A 21,944-nucleotide genomic window follows, 5' to 3' on the forward strand; every position below is an offset into this window, starting at 1 on the left:
AGGCATAGAGCAGTGATAGTCCCTTGTCTCCCACCTCCCGTCCACCCAACAAACCCTGCGATACGTCCACTTCTGAGTTTGACGGTTTGACTCGGCTCTCTCTCTGGGGTGGTGAGACGGTCCTCGGAAGCAGACCCAGCTTCCAGATGGAGTCTTCGCTCAAGCAGGCCCCCCACCCACCCAAAAAAAACCAGCTGCAGCGGCCCAACGGGGCTCCAGCTTCTTTCAACGGGCATGCTGGTGCGGCTGGATGCAGGGACAAAGAGCGTGATCCACCCTCAGCGACTAGTCGGACGTCCTCAGCTGTGAAGAGACATGTAGGCTGCATCTCCGGAGCTCGTGGGTCGGCGGGAACCAAGGCATCTAAACAGGTAAGGGCATCTCCTTTCTTTAAGGTAGAGTCTCGGCGGAGTCCGCAGATGGTTATCTGTTTTGGTTCTGGTGGTGAGCGGCTATTCTCGCAGACGCCCGTTCTGGGGCTCCTCTGCTCCCACTGGGGCCGTGGTTCGGCAGCTCGGTCGACCATGATGGAGGGGGAGTCAGGCCTAGCGAACGGGCAAACGGGTCCATATCCTCGGGGTGGCGCATGGTCCGGAATCTTCCCCCCTTGCTGGCAATCAATTTAAATGGGAACCACCAGCGGTATTTTATCGCTTTCTCCCGCATTATAGTTGTAAGGGGCTTCAGTTCCCTGCGGCGGATGATGGTTAGCCGCGAGAGATCGTTGAACATCAGCAGGGTTTCTTCGTGGAATACTATAGATTCCATCTCTCTACAGGCCGCTATGATCCGTTCTTTAGCAGAGAAGCTATGCATTCTCCGGATTATGTTGCGTCTGCATTTCAGATTATCCGATTCCGGCCCCAAAGCCCGGTGGGCCCTATCAATCTCAAGGTCCTTTTCATCTATATCTCCGCAAATCAAAGTGAACAGTTCGATTAGGTATGGTCTGATATTCTCTGGTGATATTGTTTCAGGGACATTTCGGACGCGCAAGTTCTGCCGTCTGTCTCTGTTTTCTTGGTCTTCCAGACCTTCTTTGAGGGTTAATATCTCCTCTCCTAATCATATGATTTCTTGCTCTGCTGCAGTCTGCCGTGTGAGGGACTCCTCCATTTTATTTTCTGTCTCCGTTGCTCTTGTCGTCAGGCTCGCAATATCCTGCCTGATATCTCTGACAGCCTCTTTTATATCCGCTTGTAGGGATATGTGTAGTTTGGATTGCATTGCACTAAAGAGCTCCTCCAGGTATGCTCGGGTTATTGGTTCTTCAGGCCTCGGGCTTGCTCTCAGTTGCTGCCAGTTGTCTGCAGTCAGCGCTGCATCTCGTGTTCTGGCGCCATCTTGTTTTTTGCCCGGCTCCTCAGCTCTCTTCTGAGGCGGCGAAAAGTATTCAGAGACCCCTTGGGCTGCCGCTTTTTTTTTGTTTAGACATTCCCGGTCGATTGGTCTTCTCTATGAGCTTAATTTGGTGAAGATTTTCGGGCCAGAAGGGTGTTTTTCAATAGTTAAAAGCTGGCGGGGCTGCGGAGCTCCACGTTTACCCAGCCATGCTTGATGACGTCACAGGAAGCCCCCCCGCGTCAGACCCTTTTTGAAGAGCTTTAAACCTGGGCACGGACGTGTGTCCGGGCAGGTATCTATAAGTGCACCAACTATACACGTGAGCAGCGCTGCCACACATCTAGGTGGGGGTCCAGGACACTGGGACACTGGTGCCGAGCACCCGATTATTGTGGGCACTGTATGGTTGGGTTATTATTGGGCGGAGAGGCCAAGGGTCTTTACCAAGGGAATATTGGTGCCCTTGCACCCAATGTATGTTTTGCTATGCATAGAGCTGTTGATTCTCTATATTATGATACTGTGTGTGTTATGTTAATGATCCCTATAGTAAACCCTTTTAGCCATAACCTTTGGTGTGGGCTGGTTACTTTATGGATGTTCCGGTGTCAGGGGTCATTCTATACACCTGGAACCCCTGCACCGGTGGAGGCGCTGTAAGCATACGTTCCAGGATACACCCCAGGCTCCCAGTGGCGGAGGTTCAGGCCTCCTGTGAGCCTAACAGGTATTGCACCACACTGTAACATGTAGATTTCCCCATATGGTCCCTATCTGTGATTGGGGGGGAATAACCATTACATATATAAAAAACGATGACGATTGGTATAACTGCTTCTAAAATGGCAATAAAGGAGAAAAACAGAAAACTCAAATCAGTCATACAGGGACATAAGATAACCCGTAGAGCCAAAACTAGATCTTAGATAAACGCCCCAAGATCTATATCAATATTTAGTCCAGCTGGAGCTAGAGTCCCCAATTTATAGATCCAAAAGGTCTCTTGTTATGTAGCATCTTCTATGTTATCATTTATTATTTTTATGAACTGTGAGCTAAGAGCATCACTCTGATATTTTTTCATAGAGTGGTGACTGCATTTTGACTCTTCCCCTCTACTGCCATTAGAGGGGACTCTGACCAAACGTCGCTACACTTAATTGTGAACCTATGTGTTCCTAATGGCAGTATTTCAAGGAATTTGGTCCACTAATTTGTATTTATTTATTTTATACACCAATGTCTTTGTAAGACTTGGTTTTAAATATTGATGCTGAGACTATCATGTGACATAATCATATGAAGGGGGATCTCACCCACCCGGTTTCACAATACTTTACTAACTGTATCTTAGGAAGTGTGGATACTTTTTCTTATATGGGAATAGAACATGTTCCCAATCCCATCAGAGGGGGTAACAGGATTAAATTACTGGACCAACGTGAACTTTATTGGATTTTCACATTGAGAACAAGAATACCCCATGGCCAGTGGTGGGATTCAAAATTATTAGTAACAGGTTCTCTCTCACGGAGGTGGGGGGGGGGAGAGAGAGATGTGGGGGGTGGGGGGGAGAGAGATGGGGGGAGAGAGTGATGTGGGGGGAGAGAGAGGGGTGGGGGGAGAGAGAGATGAAGGGGAGGGAGAGAGAAGGGGAGAGAGAGAGAGAAGGGGAGAGAGAGAGAATGGGAGAGAGACGGGGGAGAAAGAGAGAGAGAGAGAAGGGGAGCGAGAGACAGAGAAGGGAGGAGAGAGAGAGAAGGGGGAGAGAGATGGGGGAGATAGAGAGACGGAGAGAGAGAGAGAGAGAGAGACTGGGGGGAGAGAGATGGGGGGAGAGAGAGATGTGGGGGGAGAGAGAGGGGTGGGGGGAGAGAGAGATGAAGGGGAGAGAGAGAGAGAAGGGGAGAGAGAGAGAAGGGGAGAGAGAGATAAGGGGAGAGAGAGAAGGGGAGAGAGAGAGAAGGGGAGAGAGACGGGGGAGAAAGAGAGAGAGAGAATTCGAGCGAGAGACAGAGAAGGGAGGAGAGAGAGAGAAGGGGGAGAGAGATGGGGGAGATAGAGAGACGGAGAGAGAGAGAGAGAGAGACTGGGGAGAGAGAGAGACGGGGGAAAAGAGAGAGATGGGGGGGAGAGAGAAAGATGGGGGGAGAGAGACGGGGGGAGAGAGATTGGGGGTGAGAAGGAGAGACGGGGAGAGAGAGAGACGGGGGAGAGAGACACAGAGAGAACAGATATACACAGTGATGAACTGGAGGAGTATACACATCTACATGCAGCAGAAACTATCTTTCCCTAGCACAGTGCCTGGGAAATGTTACTGTCTTGTTTCTAATCTACACAGTATGTGACACGTGATCCGTTTTGAAGTTTAAAAACTACAACTCCCATGAGCCTCCTTAGTGTGAGCATGCGCAGTAGGACACAGAGCTGTGACCTGGATGTAGTCAGTGTCTCCACTTCCGGGAAAGTGAATCTGAGACTGCAGCAGAGAGGAGAGATCAGAGCACAGCTCGCCAATGCTGAGAGGTACAGTATGTGTAGGACACCCACCCACCCTTTTATTAATTGCATTTGTTGGCTTATAAGGTATCAGTGACCCACTGTTGATGCCAGGGGTGTGCTGTGCGTAAATGCTAGAAACGATCATATCATTGGGATTCAGGTTCATTGTCTTGGTGGAGTTGCTTGACCCATGCTGGTAAAGATAAAGGTAAACACACACACATTCCCAGAGAGCTCAAACTCCTACACCCACCACATCATGAAAATAGATTTATGCCAAAATGAGTGCTACTGAGCGTGGTGGCAAATGTATACAAGAAAAGACGGAGGTGCCCAATGCTACATCAAATTGACAAAACATATATGGTAATAAGTATAAAGTTTAAATACTTAAATAATAATAAGCGTCGTAAGCCTGCATACCATGTCAAGGTAAACCAAATTAATGCAGGTCCTTACACTAAAACTGTGAACCCTTCCTTACTTATTACCATATATGTTTTGTCAATTTGATGTAGCAAAGATAAAGGTAACCAGATGGACACAGAAACTCAGGGTGAGACTGGTACTCTGGTTGTGACAGGTAGCAGGAATGTGGATTTATCTGGTTTTCAGTGTTGGTTGACCCGTACTGGAAATGGTAGTGCTATTGAGGCAGAAGCTGATGAGCAGGTTGTGGCACATTGGAGGGGCTGTGAAGCGCTATGTACATTAATGGCGCTATATAAATAAAGACATACAGATGCAGCGGCCGTTATTCGAACATTTACCCGGTACATCCCGCGTTACCCCGCGTGGTGAACCCGAGACGGTCAGTTGTAGACATAATGGCCCATCGGAGTAACACAGCAGGAGTCCTTGCTGTGAGTCCTACCGGGGTCTGCCTTTATTTATTTATTTGCTCGGTATGCATCATATATGCCAGAGTTACCAGTGGGTTTATTTATCCCGTTCCATGTAATATACCCCATTCATGACCTGTTATGATAACAAGCTGTTATTTTGCATGCTTGATTTTGGGATTGCTACATATACACCTATATTTAAACTACATACTGGGATACGTGGTAGTTTACTATTTATCAGCACCCATTACACTACTCATGTGACACCGGGGAATTGTTCCCAATAGTTGTTTTTATTTGAACTGTGTGTGTTTTTGTGTCGAAGTTTCAATATTAAATAACATTTTATTATTTTGGTTTTTATTGGTACCCGTCCTCCTACAGTGTTTGGAGCGGTTACTTTAGATCATGTGTATCCTATTGCCAACTATATAAGTATTTGACTGTTATGTGATTATACCTCTATACCGAGTGCAGCAAATAGGGTTCTTTTTGGGTGATTCTGATTTCGCCTGGTTTGTTTGCATATTTGCCTCTGGCTCTCCCTATATGCACCGTCCTCACTATATAACTTCTACCTATACCTATTTAGGTGGGCAGTGTTCGGTCTTTCTGTTGTGCATACAGCATATATACCTATTAAATATAATCCTTTAATAAAATATACTTTCACACTGTATCTGGTGCTAAAATGTCTAAGTACCCTTTTCTGGTGTCAGGGATAGAATAATAAGTTCCCAGCAGAAAAGGAGACTGCGCTCGTCTGTTCTCTCCTGGATATCTCTGTTTATCCACCTCTCCCCCGCAGCTCCCAAATCCTCCGGCGATCACCCGGGACAACAGTCAGAAATACAATAAAGTTTGGAGCGCAGAGAGAAAAGGGGGGTGTTAGACAAAATCACTTTAATGGGTAAAATAACATTTAAAACTTACAATTAGTAAAGCTGCATCGCCCATGGGGTTCCCAAGCCTGTCCTCACTAACACTGCCTCCCTCGGCAGTGTCCTAATGCGAGTCGCTGCCCTGCTACAACCCGGAAGTAGAAGTCCAATACAGGGCTCTCTCGCGAGATCACTACTGAGGAAGTGCTGGCTCTGGCTGGATAATAGAAATGAACCCCCGATAGGCTATAAGTTTTAAATGTTATTTTACCCATTAAAGTGATTTTGTCTAACACCACCCTTTTCTCTCTGCGCTCCAAACTTTATTGTATTATAGAATAATAAGTGGCTCGCAGGCTTATACGCTTTAGCTAAAGGGTTAACTAGTTGACCTTTTTTCAAGAGATATATTTCACTGTGTATCTTTGTCACATTGGATGTTGCTCTGGACTTCTTTGATTCTTGTTATAGAATAAGAAGATATACTCTCTACTCTTACTAGGCTTATCCCCCCCAACCCCCTCACCTTGCTCTCCCACCCCAATCCCCTCACTCTCCCCCCCCCCCCCCAAACCCCCTCACCTCGCTCTCCCCCCCCCCAATCCCCCTCACCTCGCTCTCCCCCCCAAGCCCCCTCACCTCGCTCTCCCCCCCAAACCCCCTCACCTCGCTCTCCCCCCCAACCCTCTCACCGCGCTCTGCCCCCAAACCCTCACAAAAATTCTTTATTGTCGCATAATTTACATAGTCACAGTAATGCATATACAACAGTCAGGTCCAAGAGCTGACACTCTAGGACCCCAACACACGGATCAGGGGTAACCAAGTGGGCTTAACCCTTATTATTGAGCCTGGTTTACCCACTCACCATCACAAAGAGTTACCAGTCACACATGGTTTGTCTTACTGTGTTTCTATTGCTGTTTGTGTTCTGTATCCCCCTTCCTACCACACCCTTTATTTGCCTCCCAGGTACTGATCTGCAGGGGGTTATTTTTCCTTATCCACTTTGCCTCCTTTGTTTACCAAACACTAGATTCACTAAAGCGCAATAGCCTCAATTGCACTTTAACAGCTACTCAAGTAAATGGCAATGAGCATGTGATCACAGCAGCTCTTTGCATCTCTCCCCTCACTTTGCATCTCTCCCCTTGCTGCCCGTATGTCGCCTTAAACGGCCTGTTCAAACAATGTACAGACAAATAGGACTGAGGAGACAATAGGAAAAAGGATGGAAGTAAAACTTCATGTGCGCTCTCACCTTTTTATTCTCCTGCTTTAATAACATGATGCCCTCCTTCTCTAAATCAGAGACACCAAGGCCACGCTGCCTTCCTCAGAGATGTGCTTGGCATGATACCTTTTCATACGGACTCCTTTTAAGCTTTAAACAGCATTTCTGTATTTGATCATATATGTTAATGACCCTGCACTTGGGCATAATGTTACACTTTTCTTACAGGGGCTGGTTCCACTTTTTTTAGTTTTCTTATTCAAGCCCAAACCGACATTGTTACCTCATTAGACTGTGGCTCAAGGCTTTATCTATATTCCAGTTTCCAAATCAGTCCAGGGCCTGTTATACGCTCAGCTTGCTAATGGAACACATTCCTGCTAAAACATCTTGTTATATCAACCCCACGTTCTGTTTAGTTCCACCGGAAGAAAACTCACCTTTGTGGCACTTGTGTCATCTAGTCATGTTTAGGGGATTTTTTCATTAAAACAGTTTTTTTTTTTTTTAAGTGAAAGAAAGTAGTCACTGGTGTGGCCTGTGGCTCCCATTCCTTTCAAACTGTGGGTACATACAAGTGAGCCATCGTATATACATTGCTCTCAATTAACTTCTGTTCACCTCAAAAACTGTAGAGAAGAAAGAGAAAACAAGTCACATTATTAACAACTTGTATATTTTTCAGCTCTTCCTTTATAAAATAGACAATACTTTGAGACCTCACTAACTATCCCAATTTTAGGTTTGTAAATTGTGCGAGAAACGAGGAAGAACAGAACCTTGTGGCGTTGCAGTACCCCAGGAAAATCTACTACAGAACCTGCACAGACCTCCCCCCACACACAGAGCTCTTTGTCTGGTATGGAGATGAATATGGGAAAGAGCTTGGTATCAAGTGGGTGCTCTGTGGAAAAGTAACGCGCCAACACCAGGTAATCAGGAATATGTGTGTTGTGTGGTTTTTACATCCCTGTTGTTTTATTACTGAAGTTAAATTGCAAATATTGATAGATCTGCATACACCATTGCGTGTCAACTAGAACTTAATATCACTAAACCTGACTTGAGTCAAAGGACCGGATACATCAAGCTGCGGTAACCAAAAATGCCGTATTACCTCCCATAAAAAAGGGCCTTAGTTTTATCGTTCAATGAATAAGTGTTGCAGTGCCAAAAATAAAGCACTTTTTATTGGACCCGTTAAAATCACTGGATCTGATAAAAAACAGACACAATACCACATTTTCAATTAAAACTGCGATACATCAAGTTGAGATATTTATTGGAACGGGATGAACGGCAGAAATACCGCGAATATTTTATCACCTACTCCAGGCTGGCGTTAGCCGTGTCTTTCCTATGTATATAATGGCCAATATACTGCCCATTATATACATAGGCAAAATAAGAGAGAGGAAGGAGCAGCTCAGTGAGTAAAGACACTGACTCTGACATGTAAAAATAGCAGTGCTATACAAGAACAAACTACTATTATTATTATAAGCTAAACCAACATGGAATAGATGATAAAATAGTTATTAAAATACATTACAGTACATATTAACCCTTTAGAAGTCCATTGGTTTCCATGACTATCTGACCACAAGGTATAATATAAACATTACATTACACTGCATACCCCTCTTTGCCACCTTAGTGGCTAGTAAAGCGTGGTTAGTTCTTGGTTTGTCCCACAGGCATAAACAAAACCCTATGGCTCAGATACATCAAATTCTGTTAAAGTGGAGATTATATCACACCCGGAGAAATAATCAACTAACGGGTGTTATTACCGCAATTTTAATGTGGTATATATCAAGATTGTGGTAATTTACTGGGTGCGATATTTAGGCCAATCTCGCGATATGGGAATTAACGCGACCGTTAATAATGTGTTACATACCGCATTGGGTTAATATTTCTGTCATAGGCTTCTGTAATGTCTATTATTACAGAAACCTATTATCAAAATAATATTAACCCATTTCATGCCTGTGGTTACCAAGGTATACCAGAGGCACCAAAGGGGTTAATACTTTATTAAAAGAAAACATTCGCTAACCCTGTTGACCCCGATAGTGTCCAGTAAAGCATTGCCATTCTAGTCGCTAAGGTGATTATTCTGAAAGCCAGAGGGTCACGTGTAGAATGACTTAGCTCAGATAGTGTCAACTCACCCTCTTTTCCAAGCACGACAAGGTCTGTTTCTTTTCTTACTTTATTTTGGGGAAAGCAGTATAAAATACAGTCTCTTGTGTAGAGGTGTAGGTCTAAATCTCTGTGTGTGCTCAGTAGTAAAGGGAGGTGAAAAGATAATTCTGCATTACCATTACAGGGGTTACAGCCAGGTACTCACGAGTCCAGAGGAATGGTGGAAAAGGAAAAAGCAATGTATGCTGGGTAGTAAGATAGTCTGGGGACAGACCATCTGTGGGCAGAGCAGAGGGGGAGAAAGCAGACCAGCCCATTTGTGAGAAAAGCTGGGGCTGCCATGGCAACTCACAGGAGTGTCTGGGGAAGCTACAACATGTAGCAATAATGTTGCATCTTTTAATACAGCAGGCTGCTGGGAGAGGGGAAATGGCTCTGTATTATCACACAAGCATTGGATTTGCGTGTAGAACCAAACACATACAGCTGCCACTAAGCAGGCTGACAAGCAGGGCTGCAAGGACAGGGGGGTGGGTGAGACAGAAGTGCAGACAGGGGTATTCCTGTTCCATGACAGTGATTAAGGGGTTAACCCCTCTAAGCACCACGTCCACCCCCCACGGGAAGCCTAACCACCCTCCCCAAGGCAACTACCGCCATTAACCACAGCACCTACCTCCACCCCCCTTCTAGAATAGTGCCCAATATCCTTTATATACTTCATACATATCATTGTGTTTAATAAAATGCTATGTTTGTATGGGGAGAATCAGTAACACAAGTAGAGACGCCTTGTTCCCTTAAAAAAAAAACCTCTAAACCATTGTTGTAAAAAAATTAACACAGTTCTGGAATTCACTGGATGATATTGGTATAGATTAATTAAGTCTGAATAACATCTGTGATGCCAAATACAATAATTAGGCATTTGGTTCCTGATTTAACAATAGAGATTTAGCCGTAAATTGGGTCACCTTATAACTATTAGAGACCTGGTACATGGTGCGGTAACGGGAACACCCGGTTACTGATATGTGAGATTCTAATGAGACGTATTCTATTCATTGTACAAACATTTTTTAATGATACCTTCACAACTGAAACTATCTACTTACTATCAAAGGATTTGAAAAGATTTCTGCCACTTTAATTGGTGTTTTGCAGCTAGTGAGATTTCCTTTTAAATTGTTAAATATTATGATCCACTTTGAATGTTGTATGATCCACTACAGCTACTCTCCCGGCCCTCATGCTGCACATTTTGTGCTAAACCCTTCATCTTTACAATGTACATCTACCGTTTACTTTCATCCTGAACTTTATGTGATACTAGCTGAGAGACCCGGCGTTGCCCGGGATGTAAGTGCGTAATAGGTAGTATTATTTATAAATTGTGGAACAATAGGTGACTGTTTGCTGTAAAGGTTGGATAATAATATTGAAAAGAAAGATGGAAGAAAATGTAATACGATGTTGTATAAAAATGGTTTATTGTAACCACACCACAGTACAATGTATATTTTGGTGCCATAAGTGATGTAAAAATGTGAGGCGTGTGTCCTGCTAGGGTGTGAGGCGGCGGGTGGCGCGTGGGTTGTGAGTGCTGTCTGCGAGTGGGGGTCCTGCTAGGGTGTGAGGCGGCGGGTGGTGCGTGGGTTGTGAGTGCTGTCTGTGACTGTGGGTCCTGCTAGGGTGTGAGGCGGCGGGTGGCGCGTGGGTTGTGAGTGGTGTCTGTGAGTGGGGGTCCTGCTAGGGTGTGAGGCGGCGGGTGGCGCTTGGGTTGTGAGTGGTGTCTGTGAGTGGGGGTCCTGCTAGGGTGTGAGGCGGTGGGTCAGTGATTTCGGTGCGTAGGGGCGGGAGGCAGCAGGTATGCGTCGAGTGTGGCGGGTGTCTGTTGAGTGCGTGCAGCGGCTGTGAGGCGGCGGGTGAAAGGCAGAGGCGGCCGGAGTAAGGGCGGGTGAAAGGCAGAGGCGGGGGTGGGGAGGTGGTAAGGCGGGCAGGAAGGCGAAGGGCGGCGGGAAGGGGAGGAGGGGGTGGTGGAGGGGGGCAAGGGGTGGAGATGGGGGGCAAGGGGTGGAGGAGGGGGGCAAGGGGTGGAGGAGGGGGGCAAGGGGTGGAGGAGGGGGGCAAGGGGTGGAGGAGGGGGGCAAGGGGTAAAGGAGGGGGGCAAGGGGTGGAGGAGGGGGGCAAGGGGTGGAGGAGGGGGGCAAGGGGTGGAGGAGGGGGGCAAGGGGTGGAGATGGGGGGCAAGGGGTGGAGGAGGGGGGCAAGGGGTGGAGGAGGGGGGCAAGGGGGGGAGGTGGTGGGAAGGGGGAGAAGGGGGGAGGTGGTGGGAAGGGGGAGAAGGGGGGAGGTGGTGGGAAGGGGGAGAAGGTGGGAGGTGGTGGGAAGGGGGGGAGGTGGTGGGAAGGGGGGGAGGCGGTGGGAAGGGGGGGCGGTGGGAAGGTGGGGGAGGCGGTGGGAAGGGGGTGAAGGGGGAGGGGAGGCGGTGGGAAGGGGGGGGAGGCGGTGGGAAGGGGGGGGGGAGGCGGTGGGAAGGGGGGGGAGGCGGTGGGAAGGGAGGCTGTGGGAAGGGGGGAGGCGGTGGGAAGGGGGGAGGGGAGGCGGTGGGAAGGGGGGAGGGGAGGCGGTGGGAAGGAGGGGGGGCGGTGGACAGGAGGGGGAGGCGGTGGACAGGAGGGGGAGGCGGTGGCCAGGAGGGGGGGGCGGTGGACAGGAGGGGGAGGCGGTGGCCAGGAGGGGGGGCGGTGGACAGGAGGGGGGGCGGTGGACAGGAGGGGGGGCGGTGGACAGGAGGGGGGGGCGGTGGACAGGGGGGGGGGCGGTGGACAGGGGGGGGGGCGGTGGACAGGAGGGGGGGGCGGTGGACAGGAGAGGGGGGCGGTGCACAGGAGGGGGGGGGGCAGTGGACAGGAGGGGGGGGCAGTGGACAGGAGGGGGGGGCAGTGGACAGGAGGGGGGGGCAGTGGACAGGAGAGGGGGGGCAGTGGACAGGAGGGGGGGGCAGTGGACAGGAGGGGGGCAGTGTCGCACTCAGTCACACACACACACACACACACACACACACACACACACACACACACACACACACACACACACACGTCTCAGTCCCGTGATGCGCCCTTTCTCAGTTCCGTGCGGCGCCGCAGGTGGGGGGGAGGTGCGGGAGCAACACACGCGACACCTACCTGTACTTCCGGCCGCCGCCATCTTACGCGCCGCGTGCCAGCCTGTTCCCCCGCCGGGGAGGGAGTTGAGGGGGAGGGAGGTGAGGGGGGAGGGAGGTGAGTGGAAAGGGAGGTGAGTGTAGCGGGAGGGAGTGGTGTGTAGCGGGAGGGAGTGGTGTGTAGCGGGAGGGAGGTGAGTGGAGCGCGAGAGAATGGAGCGGGAGGGAATGGAGCGCGAGGGAGGAAGGGGGTCCGCCATCTTAGGCGCCACGTGGCAGCCTGCCTGTTCCTCCACGGGAGGTGAGTGCGGGAGTGGTGTGTAGCGGGAGGGAGGTGAGTGGAGCGGGAGGTGAGTGCGGGAGTGGAGCGGGAGGGAGTGGTGTGTAGCGGGAGGGAGTGGTGTGTAGAGGGAGTGGAGCGGGAGGTGAGTGCGGGCGGGGAGGGAGGTGAGCACCGGGGAGGGGGGGAGGTGAGTGTGATGGGGAGAGGACAGAGATATGTGTGTGTGTGTGTATGTGTGTGTGTGTGTGTGTGTGTGTGTGTGTTTTTTTTTTTTTGGACCTTTGGCCCGTCACTCCGCCTCAGGCCAATGAGAGGTGTGGGGGGCGGGCTAAGGGGGTGGTGTGAGTGTGTGAGCCCAATGAGAGGTGTGCGGGGGCGGCCGGGCCAAGGGACCAATGAGATTGCCGCTAGGGACGCAGACATACAGTGCTTTCAGAAATATATAGTAGATGCCAACTTACCTCTCCTGCATGACCTTTTGTAAGACAGTTTGTGTAGTGAAACTTGTTTGCTGGCACCTATAGAGTTTTGATAGGAAAAATCCCTTGTGCTGTAACAGAATTCCATGACGGAAGCGACGTCATGCTACTACTGTGCGTGCACGCCACCCGTGCATGCGCAGACCTCAAACCGCTTCCCCCACACTTCTAGCCTGCACTGTGCACGTGCTCGCGCTCGCATTCGCTCAGACCTCAAAGTGTTTCCCTCACATCTGGCTAACCTTTCTTTACTGCTAGACATCGTGATTAAAACACAGTATTTGCTGTCACCTAAACCCCAGCAGCTATATATATATATATATATATATATATATATATATATATATATATATATATATATATATATATATATATATATATATATATATATATGTGTGTGTATATATTATTTTTTTATTTGTTTTTGATTAATAAAATGCAATGTTTGTATGGGGGAGGATCAGTGACACAAGTAGAGACTCCTTATTCCCTAAAAAAAATAAAAATAAGTGATGTCAAATACAATCATTGGGAATTTGGTTCCTAATTTAACAATGGAGATTTAGTAGAAAGTTGGGTCATCCTATAACTATTAGAGACCTTGTACATGGTGCAGTAACGGGAACACCCGGTGACTGATATGTGATCTTCTAATGAGACACGTATTCTATTCATTGTACAAACATTTTTGAATTATACCTTCACAAATTAAACTATCAACTTACTATCAAAGGATTTGGAAATATTTCTGCCACTTTAATTGGTGTTTTGCAGCTAGTGAGATTTCCTTTTAAATCGTTAAATATTATTGTATTGTATTGTATTGTATGTCTTTATTTATATAGCGCCATTAGTGTACATAGCGCTTCACAGTAGTAATACATGTGGTAATCAAATAAATAACAGATAATATAAATAACAGATCATGGGAATAAGTGCTTTAGACATAAAAGTAACATTTCGGAAGAGGAGTCCCTGCCCCGAGGAGCTTACAGTCTAATTGGTAGGTAGGGAGAATGTACAGAGACAGTAGGAGGGAGTTCTGGTAAGTGCGTCTGCAGGGGGCCAAGCATTATGTATCGTATTTAGAATATCCACAGTGCTATTCATATGCTTCTTTAAGCAAGTGTGTCTTAAGGTGGGTCTTAAAGGTGGATAGAGAGGGTGCTAGTCGGGTACTGAGGGGAAGGGCATTCCAGAGGTGTGGGGCAGTCAGTGAAAAAGGTTTAAGGCGGGAGAGGGCTTTAGATACAAAGGGGGTAGAAAGAAGACATCCTTGAGAAGAACGCAAGAGTCTGGATGGTGCATACCGAGAAATTAGGGATGAGATGTAAGGAGGGGCAGAAGAATGTAAAGCTTTAAAAGTGAGGAGAAGAATGGAGTGTGAGATGCGGGATTTGATCGGAAGCCAGGAGAGGGATTTCATGAGGGGAGATGCTGAGACAGATCTAGGAAAGAGTAGAGTGATTCTGGCAGCAGCATTTAGGATAGATTGTAGGGGAGACAGGTGAGAGGCAGGAAGGCCGGACAGCAGGAGGTTACAGTAATCAAGACGGGAGAGAATGAGGGCCTGAGTCAGAGTTTTAGCAGTCGAACAACAGAGGAAAGGGCGTATCTTAGCTATATTGCGGAGGAAAAAGCGACAAGTTTTAGAAATGTTTTGAATGTGAGGGGCGAATGTGAGAGAGGAGTCGAACGTGACCCCTAGGCAGCGTGCTTGGGCTACTGGGTGAATGATTGTAGTTCCAACAGTAATGTGGCAGGAGGTAGTAGGGCCAGGTTTGGGAGGAAGTATGAGGAGCTCTGTTTTAGCCATGTTGAGTTTAAGGCGTCGGAGGGCCATCCAGGATGATATAGCAGAGAGACATTCAGAAACTTTGGTTTGTACAGCAGGTGTAAGGTCAGGTGTTGAAAAGTATATTTGTGTGTCGTCGGCATAGAGGTGATAATTAAACCCAAAAGATGTTATTAGGTCACCTAGAGAGAGTGTGTACAGAGAAAAGAGAAGAGGTCCCAGGACAGAGCCCTGGGGTACCCCCACAGAGAGATCAATAGAGGAGGAGGAGGTGTTAGCAGAAGAGACACTAAAAGTACGATGGGAGAGGTAGGATGAGATCCAGGATAGAGCTTTGTTCCGAATACCTAGAGTATGGAGAATGTGGAGGAGAAGAGGGTGGTCCACGGTGTCAAATGCTGCAGAGAGGTCGAGTAATATGAGCAGAGTGTAATGACCTCTGTCTTTGGCAGCATGGAGGTCGTCAGTTATTTTGGTGAGGGCTGTTTCGGTGGAGTGAGCAGTGCGGAAGCCAGATTGTAGAGGGTCTAGGAGAGAATAGGTGTTGAGAAAATGGAGCAAGCGAGAGAATACAAGACGTTCAAGGAGTTTAGAGGCAAAAGGCAGGAGGGAGACAGGTCGATAGTTAGAAAGACAGGTAGGGTCAAGCTTGCTGTTTTTGAGTAATGGTATGACTGTTGCATGTTTGAAGGAGGATGGAAAGGTTCCAGAGCAGAGGGAGGAGTTAAAAATGTGTGTAAGCGTAGGGATTATAGTAGGAGCTAGAGGTTTTAGGAGATGGGAGGGAATGGGGTCAAGAGGGCAAGTGGTAGAGGGAGAAGAGGAGATCAACAGCGACACATCCTCCTCTGAGACAGTGGAAAAAGACTCAAGGAAGGCAGGAGGAGAGTTAGGAAGAGGTGTAGGATGGGGGGAAGAAACAGAGGGGATGTTCTGCCGTATGTATTCCACCTTTTCCTTAAAATAGTCAGCAAAGTCCTGAGCGGAGATGGAGGAAGGAGAGGCAGCTGAGGGTGGTTTGAGTAGAGTATCAAAGACAGAGAACAGTCGGCGTGGGTTAGACTTGTGCATGTTGATTAGTGCAGAAAAGTAGGCTTGTTTAGCTTGCGAGAGGGCAGAGTTGAAACAGGATAGCATAAATTTGTAGTGAAGGAAGTCTGCGAGAGTGTGAGACTTCCTCCAGAGGCGTTCAGAGGAACGAGTGGAGGAACGCAGCATGCGCGTGTGGGAATTTAGCCAGGGTCTAGGGTTAGAAGGGCGAGGGCGGCAGAGAGAAAGCGGGGCATATAGATCAAGAGACGAGGACAAGACAGAGTTGTACTTTCTGACCAGGTTGTCAGGGTCTGTAGCAGAGCTGAGAGAGGAGAGGGAGGAGTGTAAAGTGGACTCAAAGTCAGGTAAGTGAATAGAGCGCAGGTTTCTGCAGAACCGGGGTGTAGATGGAGGTGGAGAAGGGGAGAAGCGAGATAAAGAGAATGAGATGAGATGATGGTCAGAGAGAGGAAAAGGGGAAATGGAGAAATCAGAGAGAGAGAAGTTTTTAGTGAAAACCAGGTCTAAGTAGTGGCCATCCTTGTGGGTGCTGGCTGCAGTCCACTGTTGAAGGCCAAAAGAAGAGGTAAGAGAAAGAAAGCGGGAAGCCCAAGAGAGAGAGGGGTCATCAATGTGGCAATTGAAGTCCCCAAGGAGAAGAACAGGGGAGTCTGAGGAGAGAAAGAAAGAGAGCCAGGATTCAAAGTGAGAGAGAAAGGCAGAAGGGGGATGAGTAGAGGTAGGTGGGCGATAGATGACCGCCACATGAACAGGGAGAGGAGAGAAGATCTGGACAGTGTTAGCCTCAAAGGAGGGAAAAGCAAGAGAGGGGGGAATAGGAAGGGTTCGGTAAAGGCAGACAGAGGAGAGCAGGAGCCCCACGCCTCCACCCCTGCCATCAGGGCGCGGAGTGTGGGAGAAGGAAAGGCCACCATAGGAGAGGGCAGCTTCCAGAGCAGAGTCAGACTGAGTGAGCCAGGTCTCAGTTATAGCAAAGAGAAGCAGGGAGTGAGAGAGAAAGAAGTCATGCACAGAGAGGAACTTGTTAGAGAGGGAGCGAGCATTCCAAAGGGCACAGGAGAAAGGGAGAGAGGAGGGAGGGTGGCAGGGGATGGGTATGAGGTTGGAGGGGTTGACACCAGAAGGAGTAGAAGTTGCATGTGGGAGGCGAGGACGAGAGCAAGTTGAAATAAGACAGGGACCAGGATTGGGAGAGATATCCCCAGAAGCAAGGAGGAGAAGCATGGATAGAAAGAGGATGTGTGAGGAGGATTTGTAGGGGTGTTTTTTAGTGCAGGGGATATAGCTGTGTGGTGTCAGAGGACGCAGGTAAGAAAGGAGTTCATGTGAACTGAGAAGTGGTGAAGGAAGGAGAGATGGAGATATATGAATAGAGTTTGAGACATACTGAGGCTGGTAAAAAGAAGTGCATAATTTGAGAAGAAGTGAAGTCACAGCAAATATAAATGGTAAAGGCAGTATCATAGCAGTAATGATGCAGTCTGGTATTGATGATATCCTCCTTTCCAGCGTAGTTCACATGCAGGAATCAGGGCCAGATGGGGTGTCCACTTCTTTCTCACTTCTTTTGAACTTCCTTTTAAACTTCAGTTGTTCAATAGTCATGCCACTTATAATGGGCTACTTGGCACCACTTCCCCCTCCCTCCCCCCACAGGAAGCCGAACCACCCTCCCTGGGGCAACTACCGTCATCACCCACATCCCCTACCTCTGTCCCCCTTCTAGATGAATGCCCAATATCCCTATCAGACAAATGTGGTTTTAAATATTAACAAAAAATGTATACACGTTTAAAACAAAAAGAACATTCAAAATACATTGATTATCACTGTGGATAACAAGGAACTCTCAATGGTGGGGGGGTGGGGGGCAGATATCCACATTGGTGATAAATGGTAACCCTGTAATAAATAAATCAACAATATTACAATACATTAATAACACCCTCAGTGGCTAACTGCTATGGTAATGAAGGGAGTTGGTTTATGTACCATGTGATGAATGCCCTTTTTTGGGTGCTGGGATGTCACCTTAAAGGGAGGGAATCACATTCCTTTTTTTGGAATCACATTCCATGATTTTGCAACGTTTTTGTGTTTGCATTGTCCCCACCACCATTGTATGTGTAAATATGTTAAAATACAATAATTGTGCATTTGGTTCCTGATTTAACAATGCAGATTTAGCAGAAAGTTGGGTCATCCTATAACTATTAGAGACCTGGTACATGGTGCGGTAACGGGAACACCCGGTGACTGATATGTGAGCTTCTAATGAGACGTATTCTATTCATTGTACAAACTGTTTTTAATTATACGTTCACAACTGAAACTATCGACTTACTATTTATCAAAGGATTTGAAAAGATTTCTGTTACTGTAATTGGTGTTTTGCAGCTAGTGAGATTTCCTTTTAAATCGTTAAATATTATGATCCACTTTAAATGTATGATCCACTACATCTACTCTCCCGGCCCTAATGCTGCACATGTTGTGCTGAACCCTTCATTTTTACAATGTACATCTACAGTTTACTTTCATCCTGAACTTTTTGTGATATCCCAACTTGCCTCTCCTGCATGGCCTTTTGTAAGACAGTTTGTGTAACAGTGACTTTTTTGTCTCATCTAGTACAAAGACAAGCACCAATAACCCACCCATGCCAGCACTGCAAGGTTGCTTTTATAATGTATAGGTGTAGAGATCGACGCTCACATACGTGTTATGACTCACAGACTATATTATTAAGCATCAAGATAGATAGGAACTTTCATAAAACTTTCCATTATATAAGCAATAAGAAGTCAAGGGGGGGCATAAACATGAAACCTAGCGGTCAGTCAGCACGACTACCGCAAATGTGGTTCCTCTGCTCAACCCACTTAACATATACACATCCCCATATAGGGACCCAGGTAACCAAATGAGGGCTGGTGCCCATTACCTGTCCATGGGGTGTATAAAAATCCAGAATCCATCCATTGAAGAGTTCCAGCGCGTGCAGTCCTGATAGAGTGAACAGCAATATTGGAAGGAAGCAAAGGAGCACAGCCAATAAAAGAATCCACAGGAAGAGTCCTATAGAAAAAATAAAGGGCACAACTCCAAGCTAAAACTGAGGGTAGTTTAATGGATAAGTGCACAGGGACAGAAACACAGCCCACACACCAACGCGTTTTGTCCCAGGAGACTTTATCAAGGTGTATCACATAAACATACCTCCTTACCTTTATTCTCCCAATTTCGTGCCAAAATCGCCCGTTAGAGCATACTGCGCATGCGCGCCGGTGACGAGTCGCATCCCTGTGACATCGCCTCCCCACCCTTCATTTTTACAATGTACATTTACAGTTTACTTTCGTCCTGAACTTTTTGTGATATGCCAACTTACCTCTCCTTCATAGCCTTTTGTAAGACAGTTTGTGTAACAGTGACTTTTTTTGTCTCATCTAGTACAAAGCCAAGCACCAATAACCCACCCATGCCAACACTGCAAGGTTGCTTTTAGCAGTCAGGATTACCTCATCAAACATCTGAAGTTCAAACACCCAAATGAGAATATGGAAAAGATGACGACAGAACAATCTTGCAACATTCCAATAAATATGACAGAAAATGCATCTTTCAACCAATCAATGCAATTAATAAACAATGTAACTGCTTCTCATTCAAAAAGATATATATTAGCAGCTGCCACAGGAAAAGATCTTGGAGTAAGTGGGAAGAGTCTGACTTGGTTTTCAGACCAGAATCTACAGAAGAGAGCACAGACCAGGAAGAGACCGCATGTATGTGGGGAATGTGGGAAGGGATTTAGTCAGTTATTCAACCTTAATACACACAAGAGAACACACACAGGGGAGAGACCGCATGTATGTGGGGAATGTGGGACGGGATTTAGTCACTTATCCAGCCTGAACACACACATTATGACACACACAGGGGAGAGACCGCATGTATGTGGGGAATGTGGGAAGGGATTTAGTAGGTTATTCAACCTTAACACACACACGAGAACACACACAGGGGAGAGACCGCATGTATGTGGGGAATGTGGGAATGGATTTAGTGACTTATCCAGCCTGTACACACACAAGAGGACACACACAGGGGTGAGACCGCATGTATGTGGGGAATGTGGGAAGGGATTTAGTGTGTTATCCAACCTGAACAAACACAAGAGGACACACACAGGGGAGAGACCGCATGTATGTGGGGAATGTGGGAAGGGATTTAGTCAGTTATCCAGCCTGAATACACACATTATGACCCACACAGGGTTGAGACCGCATGTATGTGGGGAATGTGGGAAGGGGTTTAGTCAGTTATACAACCTTAACACACACACAAGAACACATACAGGTGAGAGACCGCATGTATGTGGGGAATGTGGGAATGGATTTTGTTACTTATCCAGCCTGGACAAACACAAGAGGACACACACAGGGGAGAGACCGCATGTATGTGGGGAATGTGGGAAGGGATTTAGTGACCTATCCAGCCTGATCAGACACAAGAGGACACATACCGGGGAGAGACCGCATGTATGTGGGGAATGTGGGACGGGATTTAGTCAGTTATCCAGCCTGAACAGACACATTATGACACACACAGGGGAGAGACCGCATGTATGTGGGGAATGTGGGAAGGGATTTAGTAGGTTATTCAAGCTTAACACACACACGAGAACACACACAGGGGAGAGACCGCATATATGTGGGGAATGTGGGAAGGGATTTAGTGACTTATCCAGCCTGAACAAACACAAGAGGACACACACAGGGGAGAGACCACATGTATGTGGGGAATGTGGGAAGGGATTTAGTGGGTCATCCAGCCTGAACACACACAAGAGAAAACACACAGGGGAGAGACCGCATGTATGTGGGGAATGTGGGAAGGATTTTAGTCAGTCATCCAGTCTGAACACACACAAGAAGACACACACAGGGGAGAGACCGCATGTATGTGGGGAATGTGGGAAGGGATTTAGTCGGTTATCCATCCTTAATATACACAAGAGAACACACACAGGGGAGAGACCGCATGTATGTTAGGAATGTGGGACGGGATTTAGTCAGTTATCCAGCCTGAATACACACAAGAGGACACACACAGGGGAGAGACCGCATGTATGTGGTGTATGTGGGAAGGGATTTAGTCGGTTATCCATCCTTAATATACACAAGAGAACACACACAGGGGAGAGACCGCATGTATGTGGGGAATGTGGGACGGGATTTAGTCAGTTATCCAACCTGAACACACATTATGACACACACAGGGGAGAGACCGCATGTATGTGGGGAATGTGGGAAGGGATTTAGTAAGTTATTCAACCTTAACACACACACGAGAACACACACAGGGGAGAGACCGCATGTATGTGGGGAATGTGGGAATGGATTTAGTGACTTATCCAGCCTGCACAAACACAAGAGAAAACACACAGGGGAGAGACCGCATGTATGTGGGGAATGTGGAAAGGAATTTAGTCAGTCATCCAGCCTGAACACACACAAGAGGACACACAGGGGAGAGACCGCATGTATGTGGGGAATGTGGGAAGGGATTTAGTCTATTATCCAACCTGAGGGGACACACAGGGACGAGACCATATGTATGTGGGGAATGAGGGAAGGGATTTAGTCGGTTATCCAGCCGGAACACACAAGTGGACGTACAGGGGAGAGACTTTATTCTAAAGCCAGGCATGTTTAAGGATAACAAGCGACTAGGACGCTCACATATAAGTGCACACGTGTATCTGTGTTATGCTAAATCACAATGAAAAGTGACTTTTTTTTATGGTGCATAAAACAAGCATTTTAAAAGTATAAAAAAGTTATAACTTTTTAAATGCAGGTTATTTGTATCATTTTTATTGTAGTTTTAATTAAAGAAAAATGTTGTTCTTTATAATGATTTATATTTCCATGCTGTTGGTTCTAATAAAATGTGCGTAGCCCATTATGCTGAAGCTGTCTGTAGCCTCACTTAGTTGTGAATTGGAATAGCCACCAACCGCTTCTAATGTAAGTTTTATTACCATTTTGGGTATGGTGTTAATTTAAGGGGTTTAGGGTAGGGAGTTTTAGGGTAAGGGCTTAAGTTGTGGGGCTTGGGGGGACTTAGGATATTGGTGTTTTAGGGTAGGGAGTTTAGGCATTTACCTTAGTGGCGAAGTTGCCAGAGGTGGGATGAGTCG

The 21,944-nt window shown here is 47.2% G+C and overlaps 1 protein-coding gene across 6 annotated transcripts in view; it reads left to right on the top strand.

Moving 5' to 3' along the window:
• LOC142466818 (uncharacterized) overlaps window positions 1-21,944 on the top strand; it is a 122,449-nt gene that overhangs the window by 27,596 nt on the left and 72,909 nt on the right. The window contains exons 3-5 of one of the 6 annotated variants that reach the window (XM_075572290.1): window positions 3,689-3,873; window positions 7,552-7,741; window positions 19,190-21,716. The exons of 2 other annotated variants lie outside the window; for them this stretch is intronic. In XM_075572290.1, coding sequence (XP_075428405.1) covers window positions 19,297-20,793 — 1,497 coding nt within the window. In that variant the 5' untranslated portion in view covers window positions 3,689-3,873; window positions 7,552-7,741; window positions 19,190-19,296 and the 3' untranslated portion in view covers window positions 20,794-21,716. Of the gene's footprint in view, window positions 1-3,688; window positions 3,874-7,551; window positions 7,742-19,189; window positions 21,717-21,944 lie in introns of those variants that run through there. 3 more of the 6 variants (XM_075572289.1, XR_012788232.1, XM_075572291.1) reach the window with 3 other exon arrangements.

Source organism: Ascaphus truei, chromosome 15 (assembly GCF_040206685.1).
Source record: "Ascaphus truei isolate aAscTru1 chromosome 15, aAscTru1.hap1, whole genome shotgun sequence".
In the NCBI taxonomy this organism is placed as follows: Eukaryota; Metazoa; Chordata; class Amphibia; order Anura; family Ascaphidae; genus Ascaphus; species Ascaphus truei.